The sequence below is a fragment of the Hipposideros armiger genome, unplaced genomic scaffold, assembly GCF_001890085.2.
Source record: "Hipposideros armiger isolate ML-2016 unplaced genomic scaffold, ASM189008v1 scaffold_695, whole genome shotgun sequence".
NCBI classification, from domain to species: domain Eukaryota; kingdom Metazoa; phylum Chordata; class Mammalia; order Chiroptera; family Hipposideridae; genus Hipposideros; species Hipposideros armiger.
The window spans coordinates 487,065-501,464 of record NW_017732045.1 but is presented as its reverse complement, the minus strand read 5'-3'; the positions used below and the strand labels follow the sequence as shown (position 1 = coordinate 501,464).

The window sequence follows — 14,400 nt, the reverse complement described above, 5'->3', positions numbered from 1 at the left end:
GGGGAATTGGGGAAAGGGGAACAGACAAGTTGCTGTCCTTTTGTTCTTCAGTCTAGTTGTGGAGGACGTTGCTTCACTGGCCCAAGTTGGCACCATCATTGCGCTCTTCCTGGGTGAGGCAGATCAGTCGCCAGCTTCTGGACGGCCGCTCACTGCGGCTGCTGGCCACTCACGCTGGCTGCCGGCTACATACGGTAGCCCATGGCAACCCACTGCCACAGGGGCTGCAGCCTACGCTGTTGCCAGCGACTCACAGCAGCCCAGCTCCAGGTTGAGCTGTTGTTCAGCATGTTAGCTGTGGAGGGCAGTGTCACTGGCCCTCATATGTGGGATCCGAATCGGGGCCCTGTGGCGTCCCAAGCCAGCTCTTAACCATCGCGCCACTCGGCCAGCCCTCTGACCCTTTGTTTTAGAACCTGTAAAATTATAGTATGGTACCTGCCCTGTCTAGCATGCAGAGTGATGCCACCGAGCCAGGGGTCAGGAGTACAGCTGGCACATGGTCAGTCATGGTCACATGTGTTCCGGTCACACCTCTCTCCCATTACAGTGTCCTGTGCTCTGTCTCCTTCCTCTGATGACCTGATTAGTTTGGGAAAACTGGCTAATGTTTTCATCTTCCAGATAAAAGATTTAACAGGAGCCTCGTGGGAACCTGATTTCTTTCCTTTTTAACATCTTATTATGAAAAATATTCACTTTGCTGCATGGACTTGATTTCTTCATGCAGAGGAATAACCCTGCTGATGGGGAAGTGTTGGGGATCCTGGAGGCTGGACGAGGGAGGCGTTTGCACATAAATTGAATTTAAGGCAGAGCTTCCCAAAGGCCAACTGTGAGCACCCACATCCCTGCCACTCCTGACCTCAGGGCCACGACTCCTGGTACTTAGGGGGACATAGGACTTAGCACACAGAGAAATAGGAAGTAAATAAAATGAAAATAAAGGGGGCTAACTGCAGCATGTGGGTTTCCTACCCATGATGCCTCTGGTTGGGGGTTAGAGAGAATGGTTGGCTCTCTTGCTGGTGAGTGGAGAGCTGAGAAATTTGTCTTTAATACGCAGAGTAGGGCAGAAAGACCTAGAACCTTTTTATATTAAGACCCAGGTGCAGGTCTCTAGGGGCAGCTGTCAGAAGTGACAGCAGTAGGTAGGGCTGCACAAGCCCAGGTGCTAGAAACTGTTTTTTGCAAGACCCTTTCTTGCCTCCTTGCTTGAAAAAAAGAAAAAAATAAATGAAAGAGGTTCTCAAAAAAAAAAAGTGTATTTCTTAAACATAAAGTGTTCAGGCATACCTTCTTTTTAACTTAAGAATTGACACAATTTTATTTTAAGCAGAAAACAAAAGAAAAATTAAAAATATATCTTGAGAATAAATACAAGATGGAGAGAAGGAAGAGAAAATGGAATCACTGATTCTTCAGACCATATAACTTATTGTCCCTAAAGTTTCTCTCCTTGGCTTGCTTGCCCAGTCCAAGGATTACTTTTCTTTAACTAAAAATGTTGGTGAGAGAAAATAAAATGATCTGAAGTTTTAAAAACCTAATACTAAGATTGCAGAGCATCCTTGGAATTGACCATGAAGGCAGTCAAAGGAATTCATAGTGACATCCGCCCACCCTTATGTTAAAATCATATAGCGTATCATTCTGTTCCATCGATCCATCCATCATCCATCCATCCATCCATCCATTGATTCATCCATCCATCCATTGATTCATCCATCCATCCATCGATTCATCCATCCATCCGTCCGTCCGTCCATCTGTCCTATCCTAGTGATCACTAGGGTATGGAGAACACACTACGACTTCATAGGTAGTGGTCCTGCCCTCATAGTGCACTGCTATCCTCGCCGTGTAGAAGGTCAGTGCCGTGCTTATTTTCTAGATGCTGGTGTTAGGAGTTCACACGTTAGAGTTGGAAGGTGAGGTGCACATTCCTGGCTATGGTGGCCGTGAGCACTGAGGCTGCAGCAGGACCCCAGAACAAACACTTCCCAGTCCCTCTAATCCTTTCTCGGTTTCCAGGATATAAATTGTTTGGGTTCATGGGTCCATTATTATATTAATAGGCTTCTGTCTCCAGAACTCCTCTTATTCAAATCAACTTCAAATTAGCCATAGCAATAAAGCAGCGAACAGCACAGATGGTTCAGTCATTTGTACCTGGCTTTGGGGAGCATAATAATGGGATTATTTTTCTGTGGCAGTTGATCTACCATCCTAATTATGTTCTGTTTAGTCTGAAAACAAGCCTCCATGCCCCCTCTGCCCCCTGGCAACACTAGCTTCCCTTGGGCCGCATTGGCCTGGAAACATAGGCTCGGTGCTGGGACCATACCAGCTGGGGCCTTCACCTCAGATACTCCATAAAATGAGACATCCACACAGGGATCCTGAGTTATTAAAGAAAGGATTCTCTATTTCTCCATAAGAAAAGGTTGTTCTTTAATGTTGACTTGTTTTGCCAATATTCTTTTTAAAGTCTCTATTCCTAAGAGCCAGCAAACAGCCATCATGCCAAAGAAAAGTGCTCTGACGTAACCTCTGCGTAGCGCTAGACTCACTTCTTTTTCTGTTCCTTGTTGCCCACATAGACCCTTTAGTGGCTCTTGGGTTTGTGCCCCTCACACACGTTCTGCTTCTGTATGACCTAGAAGTGTGCCGTGTCACTGCCAGGCAGCGTGAAGCCGGGGGAACTCACATGTCCTGTTTCCATCCAGAGCGCTCAGAGTTCGCAAGAAGATGTCTGGGGAGAAGATGCCTGTGAAGATGATCGGAGACATCCTAACGGCCCAGCTGCCACACATGCAGCCCTACATCCGCTTCTGCAGCTGCCAGCTGAACGGGGCTGCCCTGATCCAGCAGAAGACGGACGAGGCCCCGGACTTCAAGGAATTTGTCAAAGTAAGGAGGAGCCCGGGCTGAGCCGAGCCCCTGCACCACCCCTGGCCACCGGCAGCTGTGTTTGGGCAACTGGGTGTGTGAGGACCTAATTCCAATGTTTGGAAGCCTATTTCTGCTAAAGGCCAATGGGGACTGAGGACTTGGCTGAACGATAGGGGGCCGGCACTCGCCGGCAGGTGTGGTTGTGACCACAGGGAGCCTGGAGAGAAGGGGCCAGCCCTGGGCCTGGGAGCTTTGATCTGCTGTCCAGGTGGTGGTGATGGTGGTGTTTGGATACAGGTTTAAATTTTCCATCTCATTTGTCAGGCCGAGGAGGGCTGGTGGGTCTCAAGTTTCCTATTCTGTTTAATCTGAGCACCCTCAGTTCTTGGCTGGCCTCTGCCCTTCACCTGCAGAGGGGATGGCCAGGAGCCCCAGTACACTGGTTGCTCCTCCCCAGCTTGGTTCCTCTTGATGGTCTCAAGCTCCAGGCAGCCCATGGGGGGGTGAGTGAGGGATGCCAAGGCCTCTGCCTCTGGGGACTACAGAGTTCTGGAGAGCCATGTGTCCACGAGGGGACATTTACGGGACGGGGGTGGTGGGGGGGTTGGGGGGGTGCTGCTAGAGGCACCAGGCCACGGGTCTGCTGCCCTGGGACCTGCCCTTGGCCAGGCTGGGTCCCTGCTGGCCATGCCAGCCCACATAATCAGCCTCACTCAGAGAAGAAGGAAAAAAATAAGACGATATTTAAAAAACTTCTCCTAAACAGGTACATTTTAATGAATGACAGCAAAATAATAATAATGACAGACTTATCTTGGTACCTCATGCATTTTGGGGTCAGGCCATTCCCTCCTCCTCAATGATTGTGTTTGTGGACTCCTCACTGCGTCTCTTCTTGACGGTAGCATCACATACGCCTGTTCTTTCTTCCTCCCCTCACTGCCTCCCCCCCCCGTATTTCTCAACATTAAAGCTTCAATTTGCTAGCTAATGAATTAGTCATTCTAAAGTCATTCTAAGGGGAAAATATTGCTAAGAAGTTGGCCTAGGATGGGATGCAGACTGGAGAACGGAGTCTGGGCTGCCGGGTGCCATGGGCCACCTGGGGTTCCAGCCAAGGGTTGGGTCCTCCCTGGGCACAGGCAGTAGGAGTTCATCACTTGGATGCACTTGAACTTCAGGGAAATGCTGACACCAGCCCAGAGAGGGGGCTTGTTGCCCCTTCTCGCCTCACCCTTCCCCTTCTCAGCTTTCGCCACCTCACCCCTGTGGGAGTTTGACATGCCTTTACCAGCTGCGGACTATTCCTGGAGTGATGATGCCCACGGCTAGAGCAGGTTCCGGAGCTGGCAGATCCCAGGGCCTGGGGCCAAGGTCATGGCAGCTGTCTGTTTCTAAAGCATTAAACCTGAAAAGAGCCTTTGAGAGCTCCGTCACCATGTAATCCCTGTGATTTGTGGACAGGACCACCTTTTTAGGATAGAAGGACTCTAGCCCTCCAGATGAGTTGACAGAATTGGCACAAGCGGTGGGAAGAAAGAGGTAGGGGGTCCAGGATGGAGACAACCCACAGGCCCCAAGACTGGAGTCCTGACCCCTCACGTCTCAGCTCCACTGTCCCACCCTGCCTGAGCCGCCCACAGGTGTGTGCAGGCTCCACGCGAAACAGTCAGTGACATTCAGCCCTTCCAGCATCTCTGGAACGTAAGGGAATTTTTATTCTGACCCTGTAGTCTTGTGATTCCCCTTGTTCCTGGGAATGTTGTGAAGTTTTTTGCAGATATCCAGAAGAAATATTCTCTAACCTCACCTCTGTAAGTAAGGAATCGTGTGTCCCATGGAAAGTGTCCCATGTGTCCCATGAAAGGAATCTGGAGAGCAGGGGTTCACCCTGGTGGCTGAGTCACATCTTCAGGTCCCCCACTCTCCATTTGGAAAGTACCTCCATCCTGGACTAGGATACCTGGTCAGGCCCTTCCAACCCCAGGCTCCCCAGTTGTCACCTAGATAAATGAGACCATGTGAGGGTGGGGAGTCCTAAATATAGCCTCAGTGTTGATGTCACCAACTGGATTTTGCAGATTTCTTAAGTACATTTAAAAAAATCTCTTATTTCAGAGATTGGCAATGGACCCTCGATGTAAAGGGATGCCTCTCTCTAGTTTTATACTGAAGCCTATGCAACGGGTAACAAGATACCCACTGATCATTAAAAATGTAAGTACCCGTCTTGCCTTTTCAAGTGGAGGAATGCTTTCTCAGCATTTCAGAGGTCCGGGGTCACGGGCAAGTTCTCCAGCCAGCACACCTGGTATCTGTTGTGTAGAAATCATGTGCCAATAGGGTGCTGGAGGCATGTGCTTGGTAACTCAGAAAGAAAAGCTGTTTAGCGTGAAAAGAGCTAATAATACGCAACCTTCAGCTGGGAGACCAAGTGGCTTCTACCTTATAAGTTGGAAAGTGAAAGCTCAGTCCTCGAGTCTCTCCCTAATGCAGACATAGTACCTCGAAGCCTTGACTTTCCAATCAAGAAAGAGAGAAAGAAATATAATTCCTACCACCCATCTTCAGAAAGCCACTGTGACAGACTCTAGTTGATATTAGATAATTGTCGTTCTCCTGTCACTTCAAGAAGCCAATACCAAACGAAAGGAAAAAAAATTAGGGTTTCAGAGTCCCCATCTGTAAAATGATTGAAAAGATTTAGACACCCTCTGAGCCTGGGATTCATATCCACAGGGAGGGCAGCTCCTGGAGAAAGCTTTTAGATCTGGCTCCTTTTAGTGGAGAATTTAGAAACCCAGACCTGGACACTGGTGTGCACATTGCTACCAGGGTGGTGCGGTCTTTGGGTCTCTCAGTGGTAGAGTCAGGAAATATATGTATGTAAATATGTTCATAAACATATTTTTTACATATACATAAGTGTACACACCTGTATTTATTTCAGCATCAATCTATGTGTGTTATAATGCATATTAAAACCCATGTGTTCACAATACCTCCTGTTCTAATCTAATACCACAGAATCGATTCTAGCCTTCCCTCTTTCTATATATTTATAACTCCCTTCTCTAGAGGAGCCTGGCTCTCATTATCCTCAATATATTTATGAATTTGTGGGATCCCCTTATGTGTAACAAATCATGGTACATTTACGTGACTGGCTCATATCATGGCTGATCGATGGCAGAGCAGGGATTTTCACCCACGAGGTCTAGCTGCAGAGCTGGCATTCTTAACCACTAGCTTGGAATGGTCTATCCAGAAAACCACACATTTGCTCAGACGCACCCATCTGCGTTCAGATCCAGCAGCACACAGACACCTGCAGCTGTGTATGGACCCAGGAAAGAGCTGTTCTCTTGGGAGAACATGGGCTGCATTATGGCCTTGCTGCAGCCTCTGCCCTCCTCACACCCCAAATATAAATAATGTGGCATCTCCTGTCTCTCGAAGGGGACCCTGGCACCAAGGAGTGGCTGTCACACTCCAGGCATTGCCTCGGTGAGTGCTTGTAGCTGCTCGGAGCTGCTGTGGCTCATGTGGGCACCATTCAGGAAAGGTCTGTGCTGTGCTGTCTCTGTTGGGCCTGACCGTCCAGGACAGTGAACCCCAGGAGGTTGTTGCCTTCTGTTCTCCCATGCAGATCCTGGAAAACACCCCTGAAAACCACCCCGACCATAGCCACTTGAAGCACGCCCTGGAGAAGGCGGAAGAGCTGTGTTCCCAGGTGAACGAAGGCGTGCGGGAGAAGGAGAACTCCGACCGGCTGGAGTGGATCCAAGCCCACGTGCAGTGTGAAGGCCTGTCTGAGGTTAGCCGCCGTGGGGGCGGGACCCGGGCCTCCCGGCTGAGCCTCTGCAGCCAGCCCGAAGGAGGACGAGAAAGAGCAGGAGCTGTCCCTCTCTCCAGCTCATAGCTTGCTGGCCCCTCTCTGGCTGCTTCTCATCAGCGATTTAACCCATCCACTGAGTTTTTAACTTCAGTTGTTTTCCTTTCCATGTCCAGAAGTTCTATTTATTTTCTCTAAGCTGCTGGTTTCTTTCTTGTGTCTTGTTCCTTGCACAAGTGGCCATGCTTCTCATTTATTTCCCAATACATTTAAAACATATTCCTGTATATTTCAAACTTGATCATTCCAGTATCTAACATTATGGGTCTTACTCTTCCGTCTGCTGTTTCCGCTAGCCCTCACCACACCACCTGTTTCTCTGTATGTACTGTGATTTTTTTTTTTATTGTGGGCTCAATGTTGCTTGGAGCTTTATCTGTGGGATCTTTGAGGTTTGAAGTTGCATTCCTCCTGAGAGGAATTAAATTTAGAGGGTTTTTAGGGATCACGTTAGTTGTGTGAATTGTGGTTATAAACTTCTATGAGAGCTGCCTTGTGGTTACAAATTCTCAGGGGCATTTTTTTCCCCCTCGACTTATTTCAAGGTAAAAAACAATCAAGTTTTTTTTGCTCGTCTCTTCTGTGCATGAGTTTACTTGTCATTCTTCCTCTGGGGCCCAGCTTTTTGTGATCTCCTGTTAGATTCCTCACCTCACATGGGCCCTGGATTCATCTCCTGTCTTTTGCACCCCGTGTAGCCTTTAAAATGGAAGCTCATGGTCACCAGATTTAAGAGAGATTCTCAGGGCCAAAGCCAGCTTTGGGGCTTCTCTTTCAGGGCTTGCATTTTCATTCTGTTTTTGGCCTCTGTAAATTTCTTACTTTTATTTTTACCACCTTGTTTATATTTTAAAAGTACATTTTTATTTTTTACTCAGTTTTTAAAATTTCCATTTGGTTGAGTCAGAGTGTCTAGTCCACCATACTGTCAGAAGCAGAAGCCTCTTTTTTCATCTTTACTTCTCTTCTTGTTTCCTTTAGTTTCATTCAGTCTTTCTGCCTGTTCTCTCTCTTTCTCTATCTCTGCCTCTGTACACATATGTACACACATGCACACACATATGCATACCATTCACTAGGGTTGACCAAAGTGCCCAGGCAGAATCTGTCTCTCTCACCCACTGTCTTTGTGGCTTCTTCCTTCTTACAAGCTTCAAGGCAGTCACTACCCGAGGAAGTTACCACCAGTTCCTCCCTGCCCCACCTCCTGTCTGCCTTCAGCATAGGTGTGGGATAATAAAGTTGTGGAAACAGCCCTGTGGAAATTAAAGTGATGGACCTGGGCTCTCATATTGGAATTCTGTGTTAATATGCAATCTAAGGGCTTCCATTGGTTGGCTGGCTCACTTATTCATGCATTCACTTATTCATTCATTCATTCAAAAAACATTTATTGAATACCTGCCCATGTGCTATTGCTGAGTACTAAATCTGAGGACATGAAAATCAGTAAGATGTAACCTCCCCTCTCTCAAGGAGCCTACGATCCTGGAGGGGTCAAACCAATATTTACAACAAAATCTAAGAAACGGTTGGTAGAACTAGGTGCCAAGTGTTTTGGGAACACGCAATAGGGAGGAAGGGACAGTTGTGGAGGGATTGGGGACAGTTTGGAGAAGGTGACACTTGGCTGGATGTTGAAGCATGAAGATATCTCTCCAGGGAAGAATCTGGGGGAGGGCATTTCGGTGGAGAGCACAGCCTGAGCAGGGCATGGCTGAGGAATGGAGTGTGATAAGGCTTTAAGGCAAGTTGAAGCCAGGGCGAGGAAGGCCTGTGTGTCATTGCGAGGAGCGTTAGCTTCATAGTTTCTGAGCAGTCTGCCTGGCAGAAATGCCACCATAGCAACATGCTTTGGAAAGCACCCCACCCTGAGTCTCATGGCTGCAGTCGGGGGGACTCAATGAGGCCTGACTCTTCATCTTAAAACACTAAGAATAAAATAAACTCTGTCATTTGCTTTTCGTGGCTTCTATACCCTCTTTTAAACAGACTGTTGTCCTTCTTTATCGCCCAGCCTTTCCTCGCTTTCATTTTGCCTGTGCCATGCTCACAGTCATGGAAAGCCACGTTGGCTTCTGTTTCCTGGCCCAGATCTGGAGACACGCCAATGATTGTCAATTAAATGCTATCGTTGGCATTCTTGTCTGTTCCCACTTCATACATAGTCAGTGTTAGCCTGGACAATTGGAGGCCCTAATCTTTGAGTCTCAATGAACGACATCGCTTTTCAGTGATCCAAGTTGACTTTTCTTGATTCATTGTCCCCAAGTGGCTTGAACGCTCTCTTGGCAAGTGGAAAGGGCTCCTGGTTAAGAGAGACTCTCGGGGCCCGAAGGAATGAAGAATATCTTTTGAAGGCTCTAGTTGGGGTGTCACCTTTAGTCTTTTGGGCTCTCTCAGAGCCTCAGTAGGAGGTAGAGATCCTCCTTCGTCCTTGTACCTGAGAGCGAGGTGGAGTGGCCACTGTTCCTTGGTGCCTGTAGGTCTCTGGTCACAGAGGCACTGCTGATTCTCTCACATTGGAAGCAGACAGGGGGCCACCAGCATCTCTTGGGGATGCGTGTTTGAACCCCGTAACTTTCACAAATAGTGTCCTCGTGGAAGCCTGTAGGGTTTGTAGCTCTGGAGAGAGCCTCGGCCTTGAGTGCTGGTAGATGGAACACCTGGATATGGACAGGTGGGGACCATGATGCCTGCCTGGATCTTGTCACTCACTGCCTGGGCACAGCTGTGGACTTCCCCTCCCTCAGTCTCCCCTGATATCTAAATTAGATTGTTGTCCTTCTTTATCTAAAAAGGGGACCTTAGTGGGGTAGTTTCTGCCTTAGTGTCCCTCTGTCCCTTTAAAACCTGCTCATACGAGATGCTAGAGCCGATTAGGATGATAGAGAGTAGGATGGCAGGGCCTTGTGGGATGGAAGAGCCACATTTGAGCACTCAGGGCCTTCTCTAAGGTTTGGGAAATGGCAGGAAGAGGGCCACCCTCTTCTCGTTTTCAGGACCAGTGAGTCGGGCGAGGTTTAATACCGCCAACACAATATCTATTCCGCTTGGCTTTGAGGCATCACTCAGCACCACTGAGTTTTGCAGTCACCCACATCTAGGGGCCTGGACCTCAGCTGTACCTTGGAAAGTAACATTTTTCCTGTGGAATTGTACACAGGGAGTTGCTGCTGCTTTCCAGAAGTCCAATGGACTGTTTGAACCTGTGTGAAGCCATCACTGGAGCTGGTTCACACCACCTCCAGCGTGCCGCACAGCGCATAGTATCTACTCATCGAGGTAGCTGACAGCTGAGTATTTTCTTCCTGCTGCCCAGGCTCCCCATACATAAAAGGGAGGAGACCACGCATCACCCAAAGACACGAGCAAACCCCTAGGGGAAAAGCATTAAGAATCATAACCAAGGCTCATCTTGACACTCGGAATCCCAGAACCGTGCCTTTGATCGGCTTTGACTTCTTGGCTGCAAAAGGCACTGCCGGGAGCCTTCAGAGCAGTCCTTGCTGTGAGCTTCAGCTCCAGACCCGCCTGGGCCCGGCCCCAGAGTCTGATGGAGCCCATGCTTTCAGATGCAGAAAAACCCAAATCAAAACATAACCTGACTTCACCGTGTCTTCTTTGGGTTTTGTTTTCCTTTCTCAGCAACTTGTGTTCAATTCAGTGACCAATTGCTTGGGGCCACGCAAGTTTCTGCACAGTGGGAAACTCTACAAGGCCAAGAGCAACAAGGAGCTGTACGGCTTCCTCTTCAACGATTTCCTCCTGCTGACCCAAATCATAAAGCCCCTGGGCTCTTCTGGCACTGACAAGGTCTTCAGCCCCAAATCCAACCTGCAGTATAAAATGTACAAAACAGTAAGTTGGATTCTAGATCGCAATATCAGGGTTGATGTGTGGGGGAGGAGAAGCTTTCCAGGAGGAGTCAGAGTTTCAGCAGAGCTCTGGGGCCATGGTGTAGAGGAGGAGGTGAAGGGGTGAGCCAGGATGTAGGGTGCAGTTCCAGTACAGGCATACCTCGCTTTATTGCTCTTTGCTTTATTGCACTTCACAGATGTTGCGTCTTTTACAAATTGAAGACAAGACCCTCCATCAGCTAAATGATTACGACTCGCTTTATTTTTTTTTTAATATATACTTGCTTTATTGGAGAGGTCTATCACTGAACCTGCAATATCTCTGAGGTGTGCTTGTATTATCAGAAAAGGAGCAACACTCAATTCGATTGACAGAACATCTATTAGCTGCCAAATGGCTGCTGTGGGTCCCCCAGACATGATGAAGACATGCCCTGCCCTGGCAGGGCTCACGCTCTAGTGTACAGATGAGGCAGGCGTGGGAAAGGTTGGGAGTAGAGCTCCCACCTTCCAAACATTCCCAGATCCCCCTCCAAACTCCTCAAGGTAGCGTGAATCATCTGAGCCCCTCACCTTTTCCCGCTATAGCCAATCTAAACAGCCCACGTGTGGAGAAGTCTCCTAGGCTGTTTACTGGGTCTGCTCCTACATGCGTGTCTGTTTGTGTGTCTTCATGCTATGGGGTGTTGTTTTTCTAAATTTGTCTCTGTGGTGGTGTTCTTACAGATGAATTTGCTCTGAAGCAGCAGTTAGCCTTATGTGGGAGAAAAGAACAATGTACCTATGCAGCTCGTCATTAGCTGCTTTGTATGAAAATCTTTGGAGGAAACTTTTTAGAGTAAAGTTGATGGGGGCTGTTTGCTGGTTAGGATATGCTGTGGGAAAAACAGACCAGTTATTCTGAAGGTCTTAAAAAATACCTGCAATGTGGAGGTGGGGGAAATCCATATTTCTAGTTTGCAACATATGAAAGTTGATGTTAACACAAAATCCCATTCCAGTAGATTTTACTGGGACATGCACACACACTCACACAGTCACACACACACACCAATACACCCTCAACCTAGGGTACTGGAAAATGTACACCCCCCCACACACACACACACAGTCTAGTTTAGTGGAACACATGCATACGTACACACGTGTGCGCATGCACACACACACACACACACACACACCTCAATCTAGGGTACTGGAAAATGTACACACACACACACACACACACACACACACTTTACTGGAACACACAGACACCTAGTCTAGTTTTATAATGCCTGTGATGCCTGTGTATTATTTTTCAGCCTATATTCCTCAATGAGGTTTTAGTAAAATTACCCACTGACCCTTCTGGAGATGAACCCATTTTCCACATTTCTCACATCGACCGAGTCTACACCCTCCGAGCAGAAAGCATAAACGAAAGGTAAGACCTGCCACCCTCCTGGCCCTGGGCACCCAGGTTCCACCAGATGCAGGACCACGGAGGACATTTAATTACTCAGCAGGTCCCAATAATCCCCCAGGTGCAATACCATAATCTCTGTCTGGAGAGGCCGGGGGAGGTCTTCATACTTTCTTCTAGAGCCTCGCACAAGTTTGACATGTGGCATGAATGTTCAAAATAAAATGAATTGAAATTAATTTTGCTTGAGAATTCTTTTTTGGTAGAAATTTTCAGCATTCTTTGAGATAAGTGGAGCATCTCAGGTTTCCCAGGTGGCAGAAACCAAAAGGAATGCAATTTAGGGATTAATAGGACCACCCAAACCCAGCCCCCTCTACAGCTGGCTCACTTGGACAGACATCCTGGATCCTAGAGCTGTGGGTATTTTGCTCCAGTCATGTCTTCAAGACTCTGTCCTGGAGCCAAATGAAATAGATCATTTTCTGAAGGGTGAACTTGACCCAAGGCCAACATTCCAAAGAGCGTTTGTGCCAAGTAAGAAAATTGGCCGGAGTTATCGTACATATGGCTCTCTGAAAAATGAAAGCGAAAACGTCATGCCAAAATATTCGCCCCAGTGTGCGTTTGCTCCTTCACATCAAGTGGTTCCTTATCTGGGAAATGGTTTTTCACGCATCCCTTGGATGGTTTAGTAGGAGAGAACCTTCTGGCCTTATTGGATTAGGAAAATATGTGATGCTTTTCAAAAAGGGAGGGAGAGGAATTATGTGCCCACATCTCCTCCCGGACTGCATTTATCATAGATTGTCTTGCATGGGGACACCAGTGCAGTTCTTGAATACATCAGTAAAAACGTCACACGTTCCTTTCTTATTAATGGTAGGAATAATTATAATATTACAATCACATGACATAAATCCAGACTTTCTTTCCCGAGCCTTTGTTGTTAAAATCAAATGAACAAAGCAGAGTCCTGGAAACTGCACGGGAACAGACATGAAGCCTTTCTCCCGAGTTCTGTTTGGCACCTTTCTGTCTTTTCCTTTCCAAGGACTGCCTGGGTGCAGAAAATCAAGGCTGCTTCTGAACTCTACATAGAGACGGAGAAAAAGAAGCGGGAGAAAGCATACCTGGGTAATGCATTGTTCCACAGAGTGGACTGTGCTTCCTGCAAAGCTGGGGCAGAAGGCCATTTGGTGGGGCCCAGAATCCTTAGAGCCGGAAAATGGGCCTGGAGGCAGAGAGGCCCGAGACGGGATGGAAGTGCGAGGAAGAGGGACGGTGGGGTGCAGGATGAGGGGTGGAGAGTCAATTCCAGGAGCAAGGAAGCAAGTGTTTAAGGAGAGGAGGGCAGAATTCCTCTTGAGTGGGGGCAGGTCCACAAAACAGAGCACGAGGCAAGCAGGGATAGAAAGGTGTCAAACGTTAAAATGAAACGTGTGTTGTTTTTCCTGCTGTCATAGTCCGTTCCCAAAGGGCAACAGGGATCGGAAGGTTGATGGTGAATGTTGTTGAAGGCATTGAGCTGAAACCCTGTCGGTCACACGGTAAGGACCCAAGAAGCTCCGCCCCCCCACCCTCCTCACCTCCCAGCACGTGTTCAAGGTAAAAGCCTTTTCTGCATCCCTCCCCCCCATCCCCAGTCTGGCTTTAAATCAAATGTGCTATTTCCATAATCCCAAATTTCCTTAAATTTCCTTTCAGAATTGGTTTTTGTAGCACTTGTCAAAAACCTAGAGGATCCGAACCAGGGCCCTCTGGCATCCCAAACCAGCTCTTAACCATCACACCACTCGGTCGGCCCCTTGTTTGTTTGTTTTTAACTCTTTCCACCGTTACGCTTTTCAGAGAGGTCTGAGGGGCTGCCATTTCACAGTAGATGTGATGCAATCTAAGGCTAATGCAAGGAGATAAGAGGCGCTTAGAAAGAAGCCCACTCATCTAATTATTTACTCTTAGTTTTAGTATGATGCTGAGTTGTGGGAGTTTGGGCCTGGATTCTCCATTTTATGCCACTTACGAAGCGCGGCCGTGGAGGGGGATAAAAATGGGCGTAGAGGGATGTGCTGCCCGCCGTGACCCCACCACACCGCGCCCAGAAGAGACCGGGGCCAGGCGGCAGTCAAGCAGGCTCTGTTCACTCCAGGAAAGAGTAACCCGTACTGCGAGGTGACCATGGGCTCCCAGTGTCACATCACCAAGACGATCCAGGACACTCTGAACCCCAAGTGGAATTCCAACTGCCAGTTCTTCATCAAAGACCTGGAGCAGGAGGTCCTCTGCATCACGGTGTTTGAGAGGGACCAGTTCTCTCCAGATGGTGAGTAGAGAGGACCCTCCCC

At 48.1% G+C, this 14,400-nt stretch overlaps 1 protein-coding gene across 1 annotated transcript in view; it reads left to right on the top strand.

Moving 5' to 3' along the window:
* ITSN1 (intersectin 1) overlaps window positions 1-14,400 on the top strand; it is a 200,677-nt gene that overhangs the window by 180,729 nt on the left and 5,548 nt on the right. The window contains exons 26-33 of the mRNA XM_019626944.1: window positions 2,730-2,913; window positions 5,014-5,112; window positions 6,545-6,712; window positions 10,439-10,651; window positions 11,955-12,076; window positions 13,110-13,192; window positions 13,522-13,605; window positions 14,205-14,378. Of these exons, the coding sequence (XP_019482489.1) occupies window positions 2,730-2,913; window positions 5,014-5,112; window positions 6,545-6,712; window positions 10,439-10,651; window positions 11,955-12,076; window positions 13,110-13,192; window positions 13,522-13,605; window positions 14,205-14,378 (1,127 nt within the window). The remainder of the gene's footprint in view (window positions 1-2,729; window positions 2,914-5,013; window positions 5,113-6,544; window positions 6,713-10,438; window positions 10,652-11,954; window positions 12,077-13,109; window positions 13,193-13,521; window positions 13,606-14,204; window positions 14,379-14,400) is intronic.